This window comes from Rana temporaria, chromosome 1 (genome assembly GCF_905171775.1).
Source record: "Rana temporaria chromosome 1, aRanTem1.1, whole genome shotgun sequence".
Taxonomy (NCBI): domain Eukaryota; kingdom Metazoa; phylum Chordata; class Amphibia; order Anura; family Ranidae; genus Rana; species Rana temporaria.
The window spans coordinates 212,355,107-212,380,675 of NC_053489.1; the positions used below are offsets into that span (position 1 = coordinate 212,355,107).

At 45.5% G+C, this 25,569-nt stretch overlaps 1 protein-coding gene across 5 annotated transcripts in view; it reads left to right on the forward strand.

Moving 5' to 3' along the window:
- The first annotated feature begins 4,550 nt into the window (after positions 1-4,550).
- CABIN1 (calcineurin binding protein 1) overlaps positions 4,551-25,569 on the forward strand; it is a 288,720-nt gene continuing 267,701 nt past the window's right edge. For all 5 annotated transcript variants that reach the window (XM_040349192.1, XM_040349212.1, XM_040349222.1 and 2 more), the window contains exons 1-6: positions 4,551-4,673; positions 18,386-18,436; positions 18,520-18,612; positions 19,114-19,227; positions 20,810-20,944; positions 24,902-25,082. In XM_040349192.1, the coding sequence (XP_040205126.1) occupies positions 18,434-18,436; positions 18,520-18,612; positions 19,114-19,227; positions 20,810-20,944; positions 24,902-25,082 (526 nt within the window). In that variant the 5' untranslated portion in view covers positions 4,551-4,673; positions 18,386-18,433. The remainder of the gene's footprint in view (positions 4,674-18,385; positions 18,437-18,519; positions 18,613-19,113; positions 19,228-20,809; positions 20,945-24,901; positions 25,083-25,569) is intronic.

Sequence of the window (25,569 nt, forward strand, 5' to 3'; positions counted from 1 at the left end):
CCGCTGCCACCCCTATAACACCACCGCTGCCACCCCCCATAACACCACCGCTGCCACCCCTATAGCACCACCGCTGCCACCCCCTATAACACCACCGCTGCCACCCCCCATAACACCACCGCTGCCACCCCCTATAACACCACCGCTGCCACCCCCTATAACACCACCGCTGCCACCCCCTATAACACCACCGCTGCCACCCCCCATAACACCACCGCTGCCACCCCCTATAACACCACCGCTGCCACCCCTATAACACCACCGCTGCCACCCCTCCTCAACACTATCATCTCTGACACCTCCCCTCAATACCACCACCACTGTCACCCCCCCTCAACACTACCACTGCCACCCCCTCTCAACACCACCACTGCCATCCCCTTTCAACACCACCACCGTCACCCCCCATCAACACAGCCGCTGCCACACCCCCCCAACACCACTGATGCCACCCCCAATAACACCACCGCTGCCACCCCCTAAAACACCACCGCTGCCACCCCCTAAAACACCACCGCTGCCACCCCCTATAACACCACCGCTGCCACCCCCTATAACACCACCGCTGCCACCCCCCATAACACCACCGCTGCCACCCCCTATAACGCCACCGCTGCCACCCCTATAACACCACCGCTGCCACCCCTCCTCAACACTATCACCTCCCCTCAATACCACCACCACTGTCACCCCCTCTCAACACTACCACTGCCACCCCCTCTCAACACCACCACTGCCACCCCCCATCAACATAGCCGCTGCCACACCCCCCCAACACCACTGATGCCACCCCCTATAACACCACCGCTGCCACCCCCTATAACACCACCGCTGCCACCCCCTATAACACCACCGCTTCCACCCCCTATAACGCCACCGCTGCCACCCCCTATAACGCCACCGCTGCCACCCCCTATAACACCACCGCTGCCACCCCCCATAACACCACCGCTGCCACCCCTCCTCAACACTATCACCTCTGACACCCCCCCTCAATACCACCACCACTGTCACTCCCTCTCAACACTACCACTGCCACCCCCTCTCAACACTACCACTGCCACCCCCTCTCAACACCACCACTGCCATCCCCTTTCAACACTATCACTACCACCCCCCATCAACACAGCCGCTGCCCCCCCCCCCCCCCAACACCACCGCTGCCACCCCCCCCAACACCACCGCTGCCACCCCCTTCAACACCACCACAACTGATGCCACCCCCCCAAAAAATTATAAAAATTATGCTTTTTCGGGGGGGGCCTTCATGATTTCTTGCACCGGGGCCCTGAAGTTTCTAGTTACGCCTCTGGGCGTATAGATAGACTTGCCATGTTAAGTATGGCCGTCGTTCCCGCGTCGAAATTTGAATTTTTTTTTTTTGCGTAAGTCGTCCGTGAATAGGGATGGATGTAACTCACATCTAAGTTAAAAAATGACGTCCTAGCGACGTCATTTAGCGCAATGCATGGCGGGAAATTTCGGAACGACGCATGCGCAGTTCATTCGGCGCGGGGACGCGCTTCATTTAAATGAATCACGCCCCCTACCAGCCGATTTGAATTCCGCCGCCAGAAATACACTACGCCGCCGTAACTTAAAGCGCAAATTCTTTGAGGATTCGAAGATCCGCCAGGTAAGGTATGGCGGCGTAGCGTAGCTCTGATACGCTGCGCCCATCTAATTATCTGTGGATCTGGCCCTAGAACTTTTGCTCAAACAAATCAATATACACTTATTGCCAGGGCCGGCGCTACCACTAGGCAGATTAGGCAGTCGCCTAGAGCGGACTGCCGCCTAGAGCGCAGCCATGGCCGCTGGCTTAACTACACTCCACTGGGAGGAGAGGGTGCCTGGAGCATGTCAATGTGCCTCGTCCTCTACCCGGCTGTCAAGCACCATGTGTGTGGCTGCGCGGCAATCAGTAGCACCCTTGGGGAGGCGTGGGCGGCTGGGCATCCATCGCTATAATGGCAGTGAACAGCGAGGGGCCAGCCGACTCAAACGCAGATAAGCCCGGGATTCGGGAGAAGAGCTCCACCGTGACACCGCCTCCTCCTTGACCTCGTCCTCTGACCCCGCCTCCCCAGGAGACAAGCGGGCACAGCGTACCCCATGCTGCCTTCCAGAGCATGGACTGCTCCAAGTTCCTCCGCATGCTCTGATGTGAGGACCGGAGCTGACAGGCTCGCCGCTCACTGGGGGCACAGAGGACGGGCAGGACTCAGGCTGCTGAGCCTGCGGGAGCCACTGGAATTGGACGGATTGTGCAGGAGACTGACATCATTGCATGGAAGGTACTGTCTGTCGTCAAACACACCCGCAGACAGAGACTGGGACAGAGGTGGGACTGCAGGGACAAGGCTAGGAGTCTCTTATCTCCCCACAACTCCCCCTCCCTTTCTCAAGCCCCCTCCCCTCTTTCTAAGCCCCCCTCTCAGTCCTTCTCCCTCGATCAGCCCCCTCCCTATACCCTCAGCCATCTCTATACCCTCAGCCGCCCTATACCCTCAGCCATCTCTATACCCTCAGCCATCCCTATACCCTCAGCCATCTCTATACCCTCAGCCATCCCTATACCCTCAGCCATCCCTATACCCTCAGCCATCCCTGTACCCTCAGCCCTCCCTGTACCCTCAGCCATCCCTATACTCTCAGCCCTCCCTATACCCTCAGCCATCCCTATACCCTCAGCCATCCCTATACCCTCAGCCATCCCTATACCCTCAGCCCTCCCTATACCCTCAGCCCTCCCTATACCCTCAGCCCTCCCTATACCCTCAGCCATCCCTATACCCTCAGCCATCCCTATACCCTCAGCCCTCCCTATACCCTCAGCCACCCCTATACCCTCAGCCATCCCTTTACCCTCAGCCATCCCTATACCCTCAGCCATCCCTATACCCTCAGCCATCCCTATACCCTCAGCCATCCCTATACCCTCAGCCATCCCTTTACCCTCAGCCATCCCTTTACCCTCAGCCATCCCTATACCCTCAGCCCTCCCTATACCCTCAGCCACCCCTATAAACTCAGCCACCCCTATAAACTCAGCCATCCCTATACTCTCAGCCATCCCTATACTCTCAGCCACCCCCTCCTTTCTCTCTCAGCCCCCTGTCTTTCAGCCATCCCCCCCTCTCTCAGCCCTCCCTATTTTCTCAACCCCCGTCTCTCTAAGCCCCCTCCCTATTCTCTCAGCCCCCCCTTAGCCCACCTGTCTATCAACCCACCCATCTCTATCAGCCCCCCTCTCTTAGCCCTCCCTCCATTCTTAGCACTCCCTCTCTCAGCCCCCACTCTCCTAACACCCCCTCTCTCTCAGCCCCCCTTCTCCCTCTCTCTCAGCCCCCCTTCTCCCTCTCTCTCAGCCCCCTCTCCCTCAGCTCCCCTCTCCCTCTCTCTCAGCCCCCCTCTCCCTCCTACCTCTCTCTCAGCCCCCCTCTCCCTCCTACCTCTCTCTCAGCCCCCCTCTCCCTCCTACCTCTCTCTCAGCCCTCCCTCCCTCCTACCTACCTCTCTCTCAGCCTTCCCTCCTACCTACCTCTCTCATGCCCCATCTCTCTCAGCCCCCTCTCTTAGCTCTCCCTCCTCTCTTAGCCTTCCCTTCATTCTTAGCCAGCCCTCCCTCTCTCAGCCCCCACTCTCTCAACCCCTCTTCTCTTAAAGCCTCCCTCTCTTACAGCCGCCCTCTCAGTCCCCCTCTCTCTTAGCCCCCCTCTTCCCTCCTCCCCAATTAGCTGGTCGTGCCTAGGGCACAAAATTGGCTAGCACTGGCCCTTTTCAGGTAGGTCAGTGTATGTGTCAAGTCACATGTGTTACAAGGGCAAAGGGGGTGGAGTCAGGGGCAGAGCCAAAGTGGGGGGCGGCAAAATGAGGTTTCGCCTAGGGTGTCAAAAATCCTTGCACCAGCCCTGCTTATTGCAATATTTTTTACCAAAAACTGAGGAAGAAATTATTTTATTTGGGATATTTGTTATAGCAAAAATATTGTTGTTGTTTTTTTCCAAATTGTCGTCTCTTTTTTTTGTTTATAGTGCAAAAAATAAAAGCAGAAGGGGTGAGCAAATACCACCAAAAGAAAGCTCTATATGTGGGGGAAAAAGAATGTCAATTTTGCACAACCGCGCAATTGTCAGTTAAAGTGACGCAGTGAACGTATGGTAAAAAATGGCTTGTTTATTAGGGGGAAAATCCTTCCGGGGCTGAAGTGGTTAATAAAGAAATTGCCTGTTCAAGTGTTTGTGTTTGGCTTGAAGAAAATGTGGCAACCCCATGTGCAACTAGCATGGCAATCAACGAGCTATATCTGGGGCTGTGCTGCATGGATGACTGACAAGACACCATGAAATTACTTTTTAATATAACTGTATTACTATACACAATAAGTGACCAACGCAGCAATAGAAAAGAGAGCATTGCACATGCGCAGTGTTGGGTCTGAGTGTCGGGGACGCGCTGTGGGGCGAGCACGTAGGCCGCTGTCTCCTGTACGCTCTTTTTCCTCATGTGTCTTCCGGTGTACGCTGCTCTAGTGGGCGTGTTTCTAAAGAGGGATCGTTTAATTGGTTCTGAATTGGCCTGACGTTAGCCTACGGCTGCCAGTGATAGTGCTGGGTGAATGTGGTCCCCTTATGAATGAGCGCTGGAGGTGGTTGCCGTGGTGACCGTAGGTGAGTTTCCCGGTAATTCCCGGTGAAGGAGACATAAGCGGAACACCATAGTGTACTCGGACCTCTTAGACGGATGTGTGAGCCGGGCCCGAGGGTCTTCATTGAAGGACTCTGATTGGCTTACAGTCTTCTCCTGATTGCTCTATGACAAAGACATAAGTGTATGCAGCTTAGATAGAGCAGACACTGTATTGGAGCAATGTGTGTTCATTCTATTCCTCATAGGACAACTGGATTTATATTGTGCCCCTGCTGTCATCAGTTATGGGGGGAGAGCCCTGGCATCATCATAATCAGTGTCCCTGGTCACATGATCAGTGTATAGTGATAGAAGTAACCCTGACAGGGCAGAGACATTAGTACAGTCATTGTATTTTCCATAGCACTGATGATACAGTATATATAGACATTAGTAGGGATGAGCTCAGGTATGTTGGGATCCTAGTCTGAACCTGCCGGAAAGCTGTCACTGTGCCCAACCAATCATTTGCATAAATTATCACATGTGGTAAAAAAACGTTGATTCACACAAAATAAATAATAATTATGCGGTATTTACTGCAAAATTAAAAGTGTGACGGTAAATATTGCCAAAATATTATGCGGTAATCTCATATGTCCAATTCACTTACGGGAACAGAGAGTAAAAAAGCATGCACCAGGATTTTTCTGGCAGTCTAGAATTCAGTATTTATCAGAAACAGTGTGGGGTCCCCTCCCCCAATAGCTGGTTGCTAAAGAGTGGGTAGGGAAGCTGGCCACCACATCCTTAACATCGGATGACTTGGCTGTCAGTTGAATGTAAAGAAAACATGTCGATAATAAAAATTATGAAAAAAACAACAACATGGGGTCCCCCCCCAATGCATACCAATCTCTTCAGGTCTGGTATGGATTTTAAGGAGAACCCTACGCCAAAGTAAAAAAAAAGTCCTTGCCCCCCCCCCCTCCCCTTCCTTCCGAACCATGCCCTCAACCTGGGAATATGCTTTGTGGCAGGGGCTCTGCTTATCCCCCCCCCTCAGCACCTTGACCCATGGGGACAATGGCCTCTTCCCCACAACCCTGGACTGTGGTTGTGGGGGTCTGCGGGTGGGATGGTGTGGGGGTCTGCGGGTGGGATGGTGTGGGGGTCTGCAGGTGGGGTGGCGTGGGGGTCTGCAGCGGAATCTGAAAGCCCCCTTGTTAAATGTTTACATGTACTCATTCACCTAAAAAAAAAAGTGTAAAAAAAAAAAAAACACACAAATGCTTTATAAAAAAATAAATGTCCCCGAAGTGGATCCAATGTCAATCACGATGCTCGACGGACCCAAACAGTATGAAGAAAAAAAGGCAGCTCTTCTGTCTGACAGGGCTTAAATAGCAAAAAAAGTGTCAAAAATAAAAACACACAGTTTTTGACTATTCCTTTATTAAGAAAAAAATAGAAGTAGATCCAACATCAATCATGGTGCCTGCCTTACCGCCAGACCCGCAAAAAGAAGAGGCCAACTGCCTGCTCCGAAATCTTAAATAGCTAAGGGGAGGAGTCACCCAGTGACATCACGGAGAGGCCACGTGAAGTCACCCCCCCCCAACATGTTTCTGGCCGGTGATGTTACAAGGAGAGTAGGACACCCGGTAACGTCAATGGTCCTCCCCTTAGCTGTTTAACCACTTAAAGCGGGAGTTCACCCATTTGTAAAAAAAAAAAATTTCTCCCCTTAGCTTCCTGCTCGTTCGGTCTAGGGGAATCGGCTATTTGTATTAAAATATGATCAGTACTTACCCGTTTTCGAGCTGCATCTTCTTCCGTCGCTTCCGGGTATGGGTCTTCGGGAGCGGGCGTTCCTTCTTGATTGACAGCCTTCCGAGAGGCTTCCGACGGTCGCATCCATCGCGTCACTCGTAGCCGAAAGAAGCCGAACGTCGGTGCGGCTCTATACTGCGCCTGCGCACCGACGTTCGGCTTCTTTCGGAAAATCGTGACGCGATGGATGCGACCGTCGGAAGCCTCTCGGAAGCCTGTCAATCAAGAAGGAACGCCCATTCCCGAAGCCCATACCCGGAAGCGACGGAGAGGATGCATCTCGTAAACGGGTAAGTACTGCTCATATTTTAAAACAAATAGCCGATTCCCCTAGACAAAACGAGCAGGAATCTAAGGGGAAAAAGTGCCCTCTAAGGCTGAACCACCGCTTTAAATAGCTAAGGGGAGGAGTCAACCAGTGACATCACGGAGAGGCCAAGTTAAAAACTTTTTTTTTTGCTTGAAAATTACTTGGAACCCCCAAACATTGTACATTTTCTTTTTAGCACCCTAGAGAATAAAATGGCGATCATTGCAATACTTTTTGTTACACCGTATTTGCGTAGCGGTCTTACAAGCACACTTTTTTGGGAAAAAAATCACTTTTTGAAATAAAAAAATGAGACAACAGTAAAGTTAGGGCAATTTTTTTTATATTGTGAAAGATAATGTTACGCCAAGTAAATTGATACCCAACATGTCGCGCTTCAAAATTGCGCCCGCTCGTGGAATGGCGTCAAACTTTTACCCTTAAAAATCTCCATAGGCGAGAGAGAGAGAGCCTTGTAAAGCGCAACACATGCGAACTGAATCGCCTCTGGGCGCTGTATCCATTTCATGGGTAAGGAACCCCTTGACCTCAGAAGAGATGGGTTTTAATCTTTCTCCTGAAGGCCAAGTGGTCCGACTCCAGTCGGATGGTGGTTGGTAGTGCATTCCACAGGCGAGGTCCCTGGACTGCAAATCTTCGATCTCCTTTGGCAACATTGAAAAAACTCTACAGGTTGCATATTTTGAGTTACAGAGGAGGTCTAGGGCATGTGTGGTTTGAACACCTTCAGGCGCTGCTCACGTATGCATTCGCTTCTGCGCGTGAGCTCGTCAGGATGGGGGCGATATAAAAAATTATATATATTTTTTTATTTATTTTACTTTTTATATTCTTGATTTTAAAACTGTTTTACAAAAACAAAAATGGATCACTTTTATTCAGCAGCAACCTTTCGGAGATTTTTATTTTTTTTTGTCAATCTAGCGGTGAGGCGGGAACCATGATTGACTTTGGATCTACTTATATTTTTATTTAGTAAAAGAATAGACAAAAACTGTGTGTGTTTTTATTTATGACATTTTTTTGGTGAATGAGTAGGGGTACGCATTGATATTCGTGGGGGCCCAGGATCTGGGGACCCCCTTGTTAAAGGGGGATTCAGATAAGCCCGCCACCTGCAGACCCCCACAGCTCAGGTTGTGGGGAAGAGGCCCTTCTCCCGATCAACTTGGGGACAACATGCTTTGGGGTGTGAGGGGGACGCTCACTTGTCCCCTCCCTTTCCTGACCTGGTATGAATTTTGGGGGGGGGGGGCCCTCCTTCTTCTTCTTTTTTTTTTTTTTTTTTTTTATATATATATTTTGGCTAGGGATACCCAAAGGGCCTGGTATGTATGTGGGAAGGAACCCCACGCTGTTTTATTTTAATTGTTAATTGCCAGCATGGTTTCATTACATTCAGTTGTCAGCGGTTCCCTGCTGACAGCTGATGAGTCATCTGTTGTTGAGGATGCGGCAGCCAGCTTCCCGACCCGCTCCTTAGCAACCAGATAAATGCGATAAATTACTGCATGAAAATATGCGGTAATTACCACTAGAGGTAGACCGATATATCGGTCGGCCGATATATCAGCCGATATTTGGCCGTTTTTGTGAAATCGGCATCGGCCGATTTTTGTGAAAGAATCGGCCAATTAGCGGCTAAAGTGCCCGGCCCGCATGGCCGCCTGCCCTGCAGTACTGACCCCACTCCCATGTATCCGATTCCTCCATCTGCACGGCCACCACAGAAGGGACATAGATTTTACTGGCATCGCGCCGCCAGCCGTGCCCCGCCCCCTCCCTCGGCTTGCTGTATTAGGGACAGGGAGAAACAAATAATCATTGGCTTACAACTGCCGCCTGACTAATGTAACTCCCCCCAGCAGGAATGTCTTCCTTCCCTGCTGAGGTGGAGCCTGCTGGCATTACACCAAGTTCTAAACAATGATTGGCTGATCAGCTCATCAGCATGCACCTAGCCTATTAGGTGCATGCAGATAGAATTGGATTATGATACCAGCATGTAGGCTGGCATTGAGAAAATGGATGAGGATGAATTTGGGTGGAAATTAGATACATTGTGGAGATCCTTCTCACAATGTAACTCTCATCCCCACACAGAGTCATCCATCTTCACAATGCAACACAATCATCTTCATCCCCACCCAGCACCATCCACCCCACTCCAACGCATCCCCTGCACCATCCATCCCTTTCCACAACACATCCCCACCCACGCCCAGCACCATCCATCCCTCTCCACAATGCATTCCCATCCACCCCTCTCCACAACGCATCACCACAATGCATCCCCACCCATGCCCAGCACCATCCATCCCACTCCACAATGCATCCCCACCCACCCCTCTCCACAATGCATGCCCAGCACCACCCACCCCTCTCCACAACGCATCCCCACCCACGCCCAGCACCATCCATCCCTCTCCACAACACATCCCCACCCATGCCCAGCACCACCCACCCCTCTCCACAACGCATCCCCACCCACGCCCAGCACCATCCATCCCTCTCCACAACACATCCATACCCACGCCCAGCACCATCCATCCCTCTCCACAACGCATTCCCACCCACCCCTCTCCACAATGCATCACCGCAACGCATCCCCACCCACGCCCAGCACCATCCATCCCACTCCACAATGCATCCCCACCCATGCCCAGCACCACCCACCCCTCTCCACAACGCATCTCCTCCCACGCCCGGCACCATCCACCCCTCTCCACAACACATGGCTGTGGAGGAGGCGGGTACAGAGAGAGGTGGCTGTAGAGGAGTGGGGTACAGAGAGGTGGCTGTAGAGGAGTGGGTACAGAGGTAGCTTTACAGCCACCTCTGTACCCCCTCATCCACAACCACCTCTCTGTACCCCCCTCCTCCACAACCACCTCTCTGTACGCCCCTCCTTAAAATGACTAAGATTGTATTTTTTTTCTTTTTTAATAATTATGAGGTGGCACTGATGGGCTGCACTGGTGGGCACTAATGAGGTGGCACTGATGGACACTAATGGGCTGAACTGGTAGGCACTGATGAGGGGTGCACTGACAGGCTGAACTGGTGGACACTAATGAGGTGGCACTGATGGACACTGATAGGCTACACTGGTGAGCTGCATTTGTGTGCACTGATGGGCTGCACTCCACCTCTCCACCCTAAACAATAACCTCCTCCCCAACCTAGATTTTCTGAGATAAAAAAAAAAAAATCGGCCCAAAATATCGGCCGCAAATATCGGCCTAAAATATTGGCCATCGGCCGCCCCAATTTTGAAATATCGGCATCGGTATCGGCCAGAGAAAAACCCATATCGGTCGACCTCTAATTACCACATTATCGAAACTTTACCGTAGTAGTTATTTACTGCACAATTATTAGTGAATTGCACTTTCAATACTGATTTAACGCAAGAGCTAATTTATCACATTTTATTTGCCATTATTTATCTCTTGGTGAATTGGCCCCTATTTGATTGGCCTTTTTAGGTCTTTAGGGCACAGCCAAAGATTGTTGTTAAATTTGGTGTCCAATTGTCATTTTTGGCGTCTGATTCCGTTAGTGGTGGAATTATAGCATTAACATAGTTGTATACTGCCAATTAAGGCATTGTACTTTTTCAAATGCTTTTGTTGTTTTACTGGGTATTAGTATAGTTCTATTCCCTGTGTAGTTTGTTTGCCTTACCTTGTAATGATGGACTCACATTCTATGGCTGCAGTTTGTAGTGTTTTATGGCTGAGCGATCCCCCTATGTCTATGTATTCGTTTACATAGCTTCAGCTTGTCTCTATTTACAAAAAGGCAACTTCTTGTTTAGGGTCATGATCCCTGAATTAAAAAAAATCTCTTATGCAGTGGGCTGTACTGCTTGTTTTGTCTAGTGGTGCACAGAAAGGCTATACTCACCCCGATCCTTCAACCTCCGTAAACCAGCGCTCACCACATCCAGCGGTGGACTGTTCCTGCCGTCCTCGCGTCCAGAGTTGGTCTATGGGCATAATGATGTCAGGAACAGTCCATGCACAAGACTGCTGGACCATGTGGGGGCAAGAGCGGGAGGAACTGATCTTGCACTCAGAGGATTGGCGGTTTAGGTAAGTATATCTCCGCTCTTTTCACGCCTAGGCAAAAATGAGCAGTTAACCTATGAAGTAGAATTCCCCCCCCCCCCCAGAGTTCTTCTTTAAAGCATGTGTACATCAATGTCTTGTATTTTAATGACATGCAATTTTAAGGAATCAGGAATGCATTGTTTGGCTTTCACATTGGATTGTGTGAAGTCATGTTCACGTGTGCGTATAGTTTACTTTTGCATTATTGGGGCGAGAAGCACTCTAAACTGGGGGTAAGTGCCGCTAGCGGTGTTGGCTGATAGGGATGCACTGTGAGTGGAATGTGAATGGAGATGGCTGGGACAAGAAGTGAGGTTGACAGGAGAGATTTACAGTGCAGGTACAGGGTGCTTACCTGTCCCCTACTACATGCAGAACTCTAATCAGCACATACAAGGAAGTCTTCTGTTCCAGACTTCCCATGCGGCTCTTTCACATGTCGTATGACCCAGTGAGGGAAGTCAGGGATGTAGTGGTACTGGTGGGCCCTCTACTCATGTTTGGAAACACTGTATGAATAAAAAGTGTGTGTGTGTGTGTGTATGTATGTATGTGTGTGTATATATATATATATATATATATATATATATAGGTCCCTGGGTATTGCCTGTGACATGGAGGCAGCAAGTGCCGACATCGCTGGACTCCAGGACAGGTAAGTGTCCGATTAAAAGTCAGCAGCTGCCATAACCCAGGTATCATCTTCTTCAGCGAGCGGTACGGTTTCTGATAATAGTGGTCTATGCAACAGATTCATCGCAAGATCGCCTTTATCGGCAGCAGGCGAGAGGACCCCCTCCCGACGCTCTCCTGTGCCCTCTATCGACAGCGGCGGAGGCGATCAGGTCCTTCTGCTGGCTGGGTATGGAGACGAGTGAGGGGAAGATGGCACCCACCCGTCTCCATACCATTGCAGGGCGGAAGCAGCATCAAAACGTCACTTCCGCCCCTAGGCTCTTAAAGGGCCATTTTTTTCATATTTTCAAATTACAATTTTTTTTAACATTTTTGACCCCAGATCTCATATTTAAGAGGACCTGACATGCTTTTTTTCTATTACAAGGGATGTTTACATTCCTTGTAATAGGAATAAAAGTGACACCATTTTTTTTTTTTTTTTTAAAGTACAGTGTAAAAAATAAAAGGTAAAATAAATAATAAAAAACATTTTTTATAAACGTTCCCCGTGTCGCCGAGCTCGTGTGCAGAAGCAAATGCATACGTGAGTAGCTCCCGCAAATGAAAATGGTATCGCCGCGATCGCTAGAGCGAGAGCAATAATTCTAGCCCTAGACCTCTGTATCTCAAAACATGCAACATGTAGAATTTTTTATATTTATGAAGATTTTTAAGGGTAAAAGTTTGTCGCCATTCCAGGAGCGGGCGCAATTTTGAAGCGTGACATGTTGGGTATCAATTTACTCAGCATAACAATATCTTTCACAATATAAAAAAAGAAATGGGCTAACTTTACTGGTGTCTTATTTTTTAATTAACCGCTTTAGCCCCGGACCATTTGTCAGCCTAAAGACCAGAGGTGTTTTACAATTTGGCACTGCGCTGCTTTAACTGGTAATTGCGCAGTCATACAATGTTGTGCCCAAACAAAATTTGCGTCCTTTTTTTCCCCACAAATAGAGCTTTCTTTTGATGGTATTTGATTGCCTCTGCGATTTTTTTAATTTTTGCGATATAAACGGAAAAAGACAGAAAATTTTGAAAAAATAAAATATTTTCTACTTTTTGTTATAAGAAAAATTGAACAAACTCAATTTTAGTCATACATTTAGGCCAAAATGTATTCAACCACATGTCTTTAGTAAAAAAAATGCCAATAAGCGTATATTTGTTGGTTTTTGCAAAAGTTATAGCGTCTACAAACTAGGGTAAATTTTCTGGAATTTACACAGCTTTTAGTTTAAGACTGCCTATCTCATTTATTGAGGTGCTAAAATGGCAGGGCAATACAAACCCCCCCAAATGACCCCATTTTGGAAAGTAACACCCCAAGGAAATTTCTGAGGGGCATGTTGAGCCAACTGAATATTATTTTTTTTTGTACCAAGTGATTGAATAATGAAAAAAAAAAAAAAAATACAAAAAGTTGTAACTAAATTATATATTGCTCACAAAAAGGGAAGAGACGCCTCTAAGTGTAGATGTTTAAAAACAATTTAATGAACAGGTAAGTACAGGCAACTCACATTTGGTGAAGTTCAAATAGGCATTGTACAAAATCCATAGGGAGAAGTCATCGGGTCAGTCCATCTGCTCCTTTGCTTGCTGGGGCGCTGTGCTGTGTGAAGACATCATTCACCGCTGTATGGTGTTGATAGCCGGCGGCGGTGGGGGAGCTTCAGAGCAAGGCTGGAGATGTAGAGGATCGCAGCAGTCGAGGGGCAGTGACGTCACTGGCGTGTGACGCGTTTCCGAGCTGGCGTACTGCAAATGTTGCGGCAGTCGCGCTCATTTGTCAAGCTGGCTATGTGGGGAGTGGAGCTGAGTTGTATAGGAAGAAGGGCGGTGACGGGGTGCGTGAGACAAGGCGGAGCCAGATCGTATCAGGTAAAGACTACAAGGGAAGGAGGCGGCGAATTTGGGGCGGGGCCGGCGTGTGTAGTAAGACTATGGGGAGGAAGGAGAAGGACGTGGACGTGACTGTGAAGTGTGGGGGGGCGGGGCCAGTGTGTGTAAAGTGATGACTATGGAGAGGCCGGGGGAAGGAGGGAGAAGGAAGTGTCAGCAAAGAACAGTGCGAGGAGCCGCACGGTGCAGAGGCACATAGAACACACAGCGGATTTTAACAAGGCGGATTAGGCAGTGGTCACGAGTTAAAATGACCAACATTCAAAATAACATTAGCATTAACATTAAAAGCTTGTCATTAAAACTGAATTTATATTTATCTTATATTATAAGTATAAAGTACAGGTATAACTAACTGGCCAGTAACAAGCCAAGTTAGTATAAGTTAAATAAAGATTAAAATGGGTAATAATACCATCTGTGCACATGTATGTGCATAACTGCACGTGTGCATACATACTAGGTATGAGGTGGGGGGGGCATATGTGGAATTACACCCCAAAATACATTCTTCTGCTTCTCCTGAGTACGGGGATACCACATGTGTGGGACTTTTTGGGAGCCTAGCCGCATACAGGACCCGGAAAACCAATCACCACCTTCAAGATTTCTAAGGGCATACATTTTTGATTTCACTCCTCACTACCTATCACTACCTATCACAGTTTTGAAGGCCATAAAATGCCAAGATGGCACAAAACCCCCCCAAATGAAACCCATTTTGGAAAGTAGACACCCCAAGCTATTTTCTGAGAGGTATGTTGAGTTCATGGAATATTATATATTTTGCCACCAGTTGCTGGAATATGACAAACTTTTTTATTTTTTGCACAAAGTTGTCACTAAATGATATATTGCTCAAACATGACATGGGCATATGTGGAATTACACCCCAAAATACGTTCTACTGCTTCTACTGAGTACGGCGATACCACATGTGTGAGACAGGACCCCGAAAACCAAGCACCGCCTTCAGGATTTCTAAGGGCGCAAATGACCCCATTTTGGAAATTAGACACCCCAAGCCATTTGCTGAGAGGCATGGTGAGTATTTTACAGCGCTCATTTATTTTTGAAAATGAAGAAAGATATTTTTTTTTCTTTTTTCAATTTTCAAATCTTTGTGACAAAAAGCAAGATCTGAAAAATACTCACCATACCTCTCAGCAAATAGGTTGGGGTGTCTACTTTCCAAAATGGGGTCATTTGGGGGGGTTTTGTGCCATCTGGGCATTCCATGGCCTCCGAAACTGTGATAGGCAGTGAGGAGTGAAATCAAAAATTTACACCCTTAGAAAGCCTGAAGGCAGTGATTGGTTTTTGGGGTCCCGTACGCGGCTAGGCTCCCAAAAAGTCTCACACATGTGGTATCCCCGTACTCAGGAGAAGCAGCAGAATGTATTATGGGGTGTAATTCCACATATGCCCATGGCATGTTAGAGCAATATATCATTTCGTGACAACTTTGTGCAAAAAAAAAAAAAAAATTATCTTTCCCGCAACTTGTGTCAAAATATAAAATATTCCATGGACTCGACATGCCTCTCAGCAAATAGCTTGGGGTGTCTACTTTCCAAAATGGGGTCATTTGGGGGGGTTTTGAACTGTCCTGGCATTTTATGCACAACATTTAGACGCTTATCACCCACTCTTCTAACCACTTGAAGACAAAGCCCTTTCTGACACTTTTTGTTTACATGAAGACATATTTCTTTTTTGCAAGAAAATTGCGTTGAACCCCCAAACATTATATATTATTTTAAAGCAAAGGCCCTACAGATTAAAATGGTGGGTGTTGCATTTTTTTTTCACGCAGTATTTGCGCAGCGATTTTTCGAACGCATTTTTTTTGGGCAAAAATACATATTTTTTTATTTTAATGCACTAAAACACACTATATTGCCCAAATGTTTGATGAAATAAAAAAGATGATCTTAGGCCGAGTACATACATACCAAAAACGACATGCTTTAAAATTGCGCACAAATGCGCAGTGGCAACAAACTACATACATTTTTAAAAGCCTTTAAAAGCCTCTACAGGTTACCACATTAGATTTACAGAGTAGGTCTACTGCTAAAATTACTGCCCTCGATCTGCCCTTCGCGGTGATACCTCACATGCATGGTACAATTGCTGTTTACATATGACTCCAGACCGACGCTTACGTTTGCCTTTGCGCGAGAGCAGGGGGGACAGGGGTGCGCTTTTTTATTATTATTATTTATTTTGCTTTTTTAATTTGATTTTAAACAGTTCCTTCCTTTTTTTTTTTTTTATTGTTATCTTAGGGCATGTAAATATCCCCTATGATAGCAATAGTTAGTGACAGGTACTCTTTTTTGAAAAAATTGGGGTCTATTAGACTCTAGATCTCTCCTCTGCCCTCAAAGCATCTGACCACAGATCTGATTGCTGTACTGGGTGACACAGTGACAGGCAGTGAAGGGGTTAATTAGGGGGGTGATCGGGGGTGAATTGTGTGCCTACGTGACCTGGTGTCAGTGTAGTGTTGTGCAACTCACGTTTAGATGTTGTCTCCCTCTCGGTCTGGAACGAAAAGACCGACACGAGGGAGAGAACATCACTTCCCCTGTCAATGTTTCCACTTACAGAGACAGGGGAAGAAAACCATTGGCTGGGAGTGATCACCAGGTCCAGGCCAGATTTCATTGGCCTGGGCCTGGTGATTGATCAGTTCTAAAACTAATCTGATCGTCGGGAACGCACCCCCTCGCCGTTCACCCGCGCAACGTAGATTTACGTGATCTCGTGCAGGAGAGCCGACCTGCCACCGTAAAACTGCGGCGGCTGGTCGGCAAGTTTTAAAAAAAAATATTTTTCCCCCAAAAAAGTGCGCTTGTAAGACCGCTGCGCAAATACGATGTGAAATAAAGTTTTGCAATGACCACCATTTTATTCTCTAGGGTGTTAGGGGAACAAACGTATAATGTTTGAGGGTTCCAAATAATTTTCTAGCTAAAAAAAATGATTTTAACTTGTAAACAACAAATCACAGAAAGAGGCTCGGTCCTTAATTCCACTTTAAGGCTGTCAGTAGATCGGCCTCTACAAACTCAACAATGCCTAAAAATAGAGAGCAACTGAGCATGTGCAGAGCTGGGTAAAACAGTGTATTACTGGATTTTAAACAGTACAGGCACTTTGAATGTTTTACATAGTTATACCTGCACAAGTGGCCAGCCTGAAGTGATCATTCAGGACTTAATTTTCTGACTAATGTTCCACTTTAACATAAATCCTACAGCACAGATCTGCCTGTGTCGCTAACCCACACCCTAGGGAGGGTGGGGCAGAGGTGGGTTAGTGATAGTTTAGTTAGGTAAGTAGAACTGTTGACTTCTAAGCACACGAGGGAGAAGAGTGCGGATTAGGGCCTCATGCACACTGCATGCTCTTGAGGCTTTTTTGTCCTACAGGAGTTTAGCAGCAGCAAAAAACACAGTATATAGCTGCACTTTGCATGGTCGCTATTGCATGTTGGCTCATGTTCCGGTGTTAATACATTCTATTGGCCAAAATTATGCCAATTAAAATGGATTAACGCAAGAACGCGCCTATCGCTGATGCGCATTGATGTGTGTTAAGGAGCTTTTCAGCATTCTTTATGCTGATATGCTCCTTTCCAAAATGCACAAGTGATGTTTTTTTGCCTGTAAACTCCTCTGCCACTAAACTACTGAAAATCAAATTCCTTTACTAAATGTCTATAATGTACATAGATGCATAGGCTAACATGGAAGGGGGTTAACAGTTGAGTAAAAGTTCATATGTTTAAAAAAGCAATTTCTTTGAACTGCAGTGGGCATGAGGCCTAAAGGCAGCAATTTTTTTTTTTATCTTAATGCATTCTATGCATTAAGAAGAAAAGCCTTCTGTGTGTAGCAGCCCCCCTCTGCACCCCCTAATACTTACCTGAGCTCCGTCTCTCTCCAGCGATGTCCACGAGTTCCTCGGCCATGCGGGACTCTCCTCCTGATTGGCTGAGACACGGCAGCGGCACCATTGGCTCCCACTGCTGTCAATTAGCCAAACAGGAGAGAGAGGGGGCAGAGCTGAATGGCAGCTCCATGTCTGGATGGACACACAGAGCTGTAGCTCGTCTCAGGTGCCCCCATAGCAAGCTGCTTGCTGTGGGGGCACTCGACAGGAGGGAGGGGCTAGGAGCAGGGAATATGGACCCAAGAAGAGGAGGATCTGCACAGAGGAGGTAAGTATAACATGTTTTTTTATAAAAAACTAAAAAAAACACGAGACTGTATCACTTTAAAAAAAACGCAAGTGCTCTTGATGGAAAAAAAAGTTCTAGTTTTGAGCGTTTTTTTTTACTAGCTTTTAGGAGCATTTTTTTCCGCACTCTAGAAGAAGCTTACAGTTTATAGTAAAATCAGAGTACTCCAATTCACTACAGGAGAAGGCCTTTACAACTATAATAAATACTAATATAATTAGTATAGATAGAATGTGTTGCATGTATTTCATGAGGGTATTAGGACTTTAGAGTGAGTTATTATATACCCATATATTTCTCCCTAAGTAATCAGACATTATTTTAGCGGGATACATATGACATTGGTCATATTAGAGCTCCAGGCAGAAGATGAAGAATATTTGTCAGTTCTAATGATCATATGAGGAGGAACAACAGAGCCAAAGCTGATCAGAAGGGTAGCGGAGGTACAGTGAGGGACTTGCAAATGAAGATGTATGATTTATACTCTTTTGTATGGAGTCAGAATCCTCCAGTGAAAACTGAAGTTGCACTATGCTTCCTGAAAGATTCTCTGTTTGCTTGTTATAGTAATTACAATAGACTAATATTTGTAACTAACTCATTCATACCAAATATCTGTATTTTTCCTTTTAGAATGGATTCCTGTCTTTTGCAGTAGTACCGAATACAGAATATTACAAGATGGTAAATCTATTTTTTCAAATGAGCTGGTATTGTGGAATATTCAATAGACTACTTACCTGTATTTTGTGTTATTTTCCTGCTAGATTCGAATAGCTGCTTTAAATTCCACTTCTGCAGTGGAAGAAGAACATGAAGAAATTCTCAAAGGTCAAAAAACACCGACAAAGGAAGCTCAGGTAACGAAAGTAAATTAAGGTGGTTCTAAAGGTACAAGGTTTTTTACCTTGATGCATTCTATGCATTAAGGTAAAAAAAACTTCTGCAAGCAACCTCAGCCCCCTCCCTTATACGTATATCAGAGTCCAGTATCGATCCAGTAATGTGCACAAGAGCAAGGGCTCTCCCTCTCTCCTCATTGAACAGAGAGGCAGGGGCTATTGGCTTTTGTTGCTGTTAGTCACAGCCAGTAAGGAGGAATGTTAATGGGCACACACACAGCTGACTTGGGGTTGAGCACGCATGAGTGCCTCTTGTTAAGGGGGCACTTGACAGGAGGGAGGAGCGCCGGATGGGGACCTGAGAATAGGAGGATTGGGGCTACTCTGCACAAAGCCTTTCACGGAGCAGGTAAGTATAACATGTTTGTTTTTTATTTTTTGACCTTTTTAGAATCACATTTTTTTGCATTATTTGGTGTAGTCAACACATCCTATAACTTTACTCAATTATGTTTAAAGGAAGCAGAGGCATTTGCACTTTATCACAAGGCCTTGGACCTGCAAAAGCTTGACCGTTATGATGAGTCTTCACAGGCCTATCACCAGCTGCTTGGCACCCGTCTATTGCAGGAAGTGAGTATATTTTGCTATTTGTCTCCATGATGAAGCCCCTTTTGGGTGAAATGCGTTGAAGTGGGTGTAGGATAGGCTGGATTTCATGTTCTGGACTTGAATCTGTGTTATTGAAATTAAGGATTTTTTTTTTTTTTATGTTTGAGTTCACATGAATAACAATTGCATGCTACTGTCTTTAGTTACTGAGCATGCAGTCATGTCAGAGTCTGTTTACTTCAATAAGGCTAAAGAGTGACCACAAAGAGTAAAGCCACAGGATCAGAAAATCTGGCAAAAAATACCATTGGTAGCTTTCGAGAGCCGACCACGACAGTTTGTCTGAAATTATCCGAAAGCACAAACCTGAAACTTGTTCACGTATGATACCAGATCGTACGATTTTTGTTTTATCAGTACAGTTTTCATCTGAAAAAATATCTGAAAAACAAGACTACGCATGCTCGGAAACAAAAGAATACTTTACAGTATAATACAACACATCACTTCCGCAGTTGTATTCTGTTGTACAAGAATTTTCTTCATTTTCGATATGAGACCAGCATGCAAAAAATAAATAAAAATGACGATCATTTATTCGATATTCTTATCGTGTGTATGGGCCTTAAGACACACATTAGGAGAATGTAGGATTGTTAAAGCGGATGTGCCATGGGAAAAAAATATTAAAAGCCAGCAGCTACAAATACTGCAGCTGCTGACTTTTAATATTAGGACACTTACCTGTCCTGGAGTCCAGCGCCGATCGCAGCAGAGGACGAGCGATCGATCGTCTCTCTGCTGCTCCTCCCGCCATCCACGCTGAGGGAACCAGGAAGTGAAGCGCTGCGGCTTCACTGCCCTGTTCCCTACGGCGCATGCGCGAGTCGCGCCCTGTGCCCGCCGATTGGCTCCCGCTGTGTGCTGGGAGCCGAGTGTTCCCAGCACACAAGGGGGGGGGGGGGGGTGACGGGATGTGACGGAATGCCCGTCTTTTGCCCGTGAATGCCGGGCCGGAAGTGGGTGCAAATACCTGTCTTTAGACAGGTATCTGCATCCCCCTCCCCCTGAAAGGTGTCAAATGTGACACCGGAGGGGGGGAGGGTTCCGATCAGCGGGACTCCACTTTAGGGTGGAGAACCGCTTTAAGGAGAGTGTGTAGATAGAAGGTTGTCGTATTGGCGAGAATAGTGAGCATCGTGATGAGACAGAATGTTATAGGATACGTTCAGCTTTCAGGGTATAAAATGTAACAAACGGACCGCACCCTACCTAATTCCCCCGAACTGACAGCTAACGGGGATCTTCTACCCCCTGTAGCTGTCACAATTTATTTTTAAAACGTAGCCGAACTGTGCTCTGCCTGCCTGACCACGTCACTCATTCACAGTGTGCTGTGAATGGAATACTACAAGGTCCAGCAGCCTTTGCAGAGATATATACCTGGAGGATTTGGTCTAGCTATGTGCACTTTTTTTGTTACTACAGCTCTCTTGTCTCGTTACAATGAACCCTTCACTATGCTGTACTATTTCATTACTTTTTTGTTTATATTGTTTTTCTATGAAATATGTAGCATGTCAATTATGTCTTGTATTTTCAGGCTGCCCCAGTGACTGATGAGAAGGAAGGTCTAAAACATCCTGGTTTAATGCTTAAGTATTCAACATATAAGAATCTGGCACAACTTGCGACAAAAAGAGAAGATTTGGAAACTGCAATGGAGTATAACCTTGAGGTACAACGTACATTCATATTATTAAAAAATATATAAAGCTGATTATTTACTAAGGATGAGGGTTATTTTATTCCTTAATTCTGCTTTTTATTTTATTTTATCTCTTTATAATTTTCTCCTATAGATGTTTCAGCCTTTAACATAACTGTCTGTTATGTACGTAACTCTTATTTTTTACATAAAATTTGTGTTTCATTTTTGAATGGTCTATTTTCCCGTTGTTTCCTTTTTTTTTTTTTTTTTATCTTACAAAGTGGAATTGTGTTGTCTTCTTTATTTCTTGCCTTTCTAAATAGAAATGTGTTTTCCATCTTGAAGCTAGTGTTTTAAGCTTTGTTCACATTTCTGTGTTGTGGAAACACGCTACTTCTGTTGGTGTGATACGGTGCCAATTATTCTGTATGGCACCTTGCCCATAGAGGTGCGCTGCTTCATGCTAACGTAAAAGTTGCAGATTAAGTTTTAACCTGCTATGGTGCAATGTCAGCTCTTTTATTTTGAATGGGCTGCCAAACACAGAACATTTTAAAGTGAGAGACAATGCGTCTGCTTTAACGCAACACCCCTTGGCGGTGAGATGTGAACCTAGCCTTTAAAGTGGTTGTAAAGGCAGAAGTTTTTTTTATCTTTATGCATAAAGATAAAAAGACTTCTGTGTGCAGCAGCTCCCCCCTCGTCCCCCCTAATACTTATCTGAGGTCCATCTAGATCCAGCGATGTTGCCCGAGAAACTCGGCTGTCGGGGACTCTCTTCCTCATTGGCTGGGACAGCAGTGAGGCACCATTGGCTCCCCCTGCTATCAATCAAGGTCATTGAGCCAATGAGGAGAGAAAGGGGAGAGGTAGGCCCCAGCTCTGTATCTGATTGGACACACGGAGCTGTGACTCGGCTCGGGTGCCCCCATAGCAAGCTTATTTTTAACTGCAATTTTTTTTTACTTTAGTATTACTTTGAGGAATAACCTGTGTGGTAATCTTGGTGAATCCTATTGATTCATTGACTGAGTCATTAATGCTGACAGTTGATAGAGATATTTGGGCTGTCAGTACCTGCTTGCTAAGGAGAAGGATTTTTCATAAACCGTCCAGATAGTGGCTGTAAATCACAACTAGTTATATGCACTGAGATGTCTGTCCTTATTCTAAAAACTGTTATTTTATGAACCACATGTATCCCTCTAACTCTGCAGCCCTCAGTGGTAACAAATGTACCCCCAGCTGTTTTCCATCTCATGAAGATATTACCCTTCCTTACATAATTCTGCTTCTAAATACTCAAGTAAATGTTTTTTCAGTGAGGATTCTGAACTACTTTAGTAAATCAGCCTCATTGTGTTACTGTAATATCTAATAAAAAAATTGGCCTCACATAGAGTATATTATATAAAGATATTCAAAGGTAACATCATCCAAAAAGTATTGAAAAAATTTGAAAGATGGAGACCTGTCCCCAACAAGTCACCGGAAAAAATGAAATAATTCAGCGCTGGAAAAATAACAATAAGATTAAGTAATGCAAGCCAGCACTGCAGGATCAATCCAAAAATGTCCCAAAGTGAAATCAAATAAATATAAAGTGCGGCGCAAGTGAAAAAAATTAACTATACAATAATTATACTAAATGCAAAGAAAGTCCATATAGTGCACAAGTGAAAGAGTTTCCAAAACGTGCTTCAAAGTAAACAATGGTGACTGTAGTGAGAATAACTTCTTGTGATCAGTGAGATCAGTGACCCACAGGGAAAGAAGATCCTCCACCAGAGACTAAGGATGGCCTCTCACCTCAGCTATTCGACCTGTGGCTAGGTCAAATAGCATGTAATAATCCTCCAAGGTACAGATGGATTCAGCAACCAATCAACCAGCTATGAGTTTCTCCAGACACAACCAGCAAAGGGGCTCAGCAATCCATGGACCGGTAAGTATTAAATGACAAAAGAGAAGGGATAGTGCTCTCTGTATGCAACAAGTTTATTAAAACAGAACAGATAAAACCACTCACATTTGCTGACACTCTCAGCCGAGTGTGTAGCGAACAGCGTGTCTCAGAGCTCTGAGACACGCTGTTCGCTACACACTCGGCTGAGAGTGTCAGCAAATGTGAGTGGTTTTATCTGTTCTGTTTTAATAAACTTGTTGCATACAGAGAGCACTATCCCTTCTCTTTTGTCATTTAATACTTACCGGTCCATGGATTGCTGAGCCCCTTTGCTGGTTGTGTCTGGAGAAACTCATAGCTGGTTGATTGGTTGCTGAATCCATCTGTACCTTGGAGGATTATTACATGCTATTTGACCTAGCCACAGGTCGAATAGCTGAGGTGAGAGGCCATCCTTAGTCTCTGGTGGAGGATCTTCTTTCCCTGTGGGTCACTGATCTCACTGATCACAAGAAGTTATTCTCACTACAGTCACCATTGTTTACTTTGAAGCACGTTTTGGAAACTCTTTCACTTGTGCACTATATGGACTTTCTTTGCATTTAGTATAATTATTGTATAGTTAATTGTTTTCACTTGCGCCCAACAAGTCACCAACAAGCAGGGAGGTATTGACTATCTTGGTACCAGTTTGGACAGAATACACAAAGTAATTATAAAAAAAATGAATTTCTCTTATTGTCCATGGATGGACACAGCCTTCTCAAGTCTTGACAAGTGGGTTATGTTCCTGTTCACAGGAGAGGACCTTTCCTATGAAAAGGAACATAACCCATATGTCAAGACTTTGAAGGCTGTGTCCGTCCATGGACCACAGAGAAAAGGATTTTACGGCGAGTACAAAAATCCTATTTTTATTTATACAATATTAAAATATAAAATTGGGTATTCCAATAGATCACAAGAAACTAAACAAGTATATAGAATATATCCGAACAATACACGTGTGTCACTATTACGTGATGTACTCCATGGAGGAGGACAGAGTTATAGTGGATCCTCACAGATCATATATTCCTCAACATGTTTCACGGAGCTTTACTGCTTCATCAGGAGAATAATATCTGTATGAGTTGATAGAATACACATAGTAATCAAGATTTACAGTTACATGATGATATACAATGATCTTTATCATTTCAATGGGGAAACAAGGGAAAAATACTGCCGCTTACCCTATTGGTAAGTCAAGACACCGCCAATATTCCCCTACTGTAATAACCAAATAATTCCTTATTTTGACTTGATGGCTTTCAATAAAATCCATATTTGGTCAGTCTCTTGGGTGGTAATGTGTTACTTAGGTCCAGATCCCTCTTCTCTGTGACAAATCAAAATATGATTTTAAAATGAGCAGTTAAAGCGGAACTTTACCCATAACAACTTGATAAAAAAGGATCTTCTTTAGCAAGGAACATACATTCTACATAATTATGCTACCAAAATGAGGGTGTGTTGTTAATTGCCCCCAGCATTGCTCCTGTTTCTTCTTGCCGGAGGCTGCCATTTTACTGAAGCCCAGAGCCCCTGAACAGCAGTAAATCATAAAACTGAACTAAGCCCATCAATTTAAATGGTTTCAAAAACGGTTACATTCCTGGAATGCCGGGATTACTAACCGTCACATTGCTTGTGTCCTCAACCAAACTGTCAAACCATCAAATGGCTGGTGCCATAACTGATCACATGTGCAGCACCATGACAGTTGCAGATCAAACAGAAGCAGCTTCTTGGTTGTAGAGGGTAGGACGGTTTAATTCTGCTTTAAGGCTGTCATCGGATTGGCCTCTACAAACTCAGCAGTGCCTAAAAATAGAGAGCAACTGAGCATGTGCAAAGCAGGATGAAAGTGTATTACTGAATTTTAAACAGTATAGACACTTTTAACGTCTTGCATAGCTATACCTGCAAAATGGGCCATCCTGAAGTGGTCTAGCAGGACTTCATTTATGACTTTAGGGTTTTTTCCATACAATTTTGTTTACTTTTGCCTGACCAGTTTCTGTTTTATTTTGCAGGCTGTCATGCTGGACTCTACTGATGTTAACTTGTGGTACAAGATCGGCCAGTTGGCACTTCGCCTTGTACGCATTCCACTGGCCCGACATGCATTTGAAGAAGGACTCCAGTGTAATCCTGATCATTGGCCTTGCCTGGATAACCTGGTCACTGTCCTGTATACAATCTACGATTATAGTAGTAAGTTTTGCCCAAACCAATAATTAAACTTAGACTTGGTGATGAGGGAAAAACAATAACAAATGATGGTATTGATTTTTTTTACAATACATGACAGAGAAATAAAGGGCTTTTAAGGAGCATAGCACTGCATTATGATATTTCTATCTCTCTGGTGAACTGAGCCACCTGCTGGCTTTTTATTCCTCCTGAGGACTCCAGCACTGTGAGCTCCTGTCATTTTACCTAGCTCTGCTTCCACTTTTTGTGGAAGTGTAACTCCCTCGTTCTGGGGGGTAATCAACTCTCAATGGTGGCTGGTATCAAGCCTGAAACGATCAAACTCGCACTACTCGTGTTCTTAAGAACCATAAGTGACTGAGGCTAAGCTTAGACTTAACCCTTAGGCTAAGTTTAGACTTGTGTCTAAACCGCTGCACCTCCGAAAAGCAATTTGTGTCTATGTTGCTATTTTGAGGCATCTGGCAGGCGGTGAGGAGGCAATGTG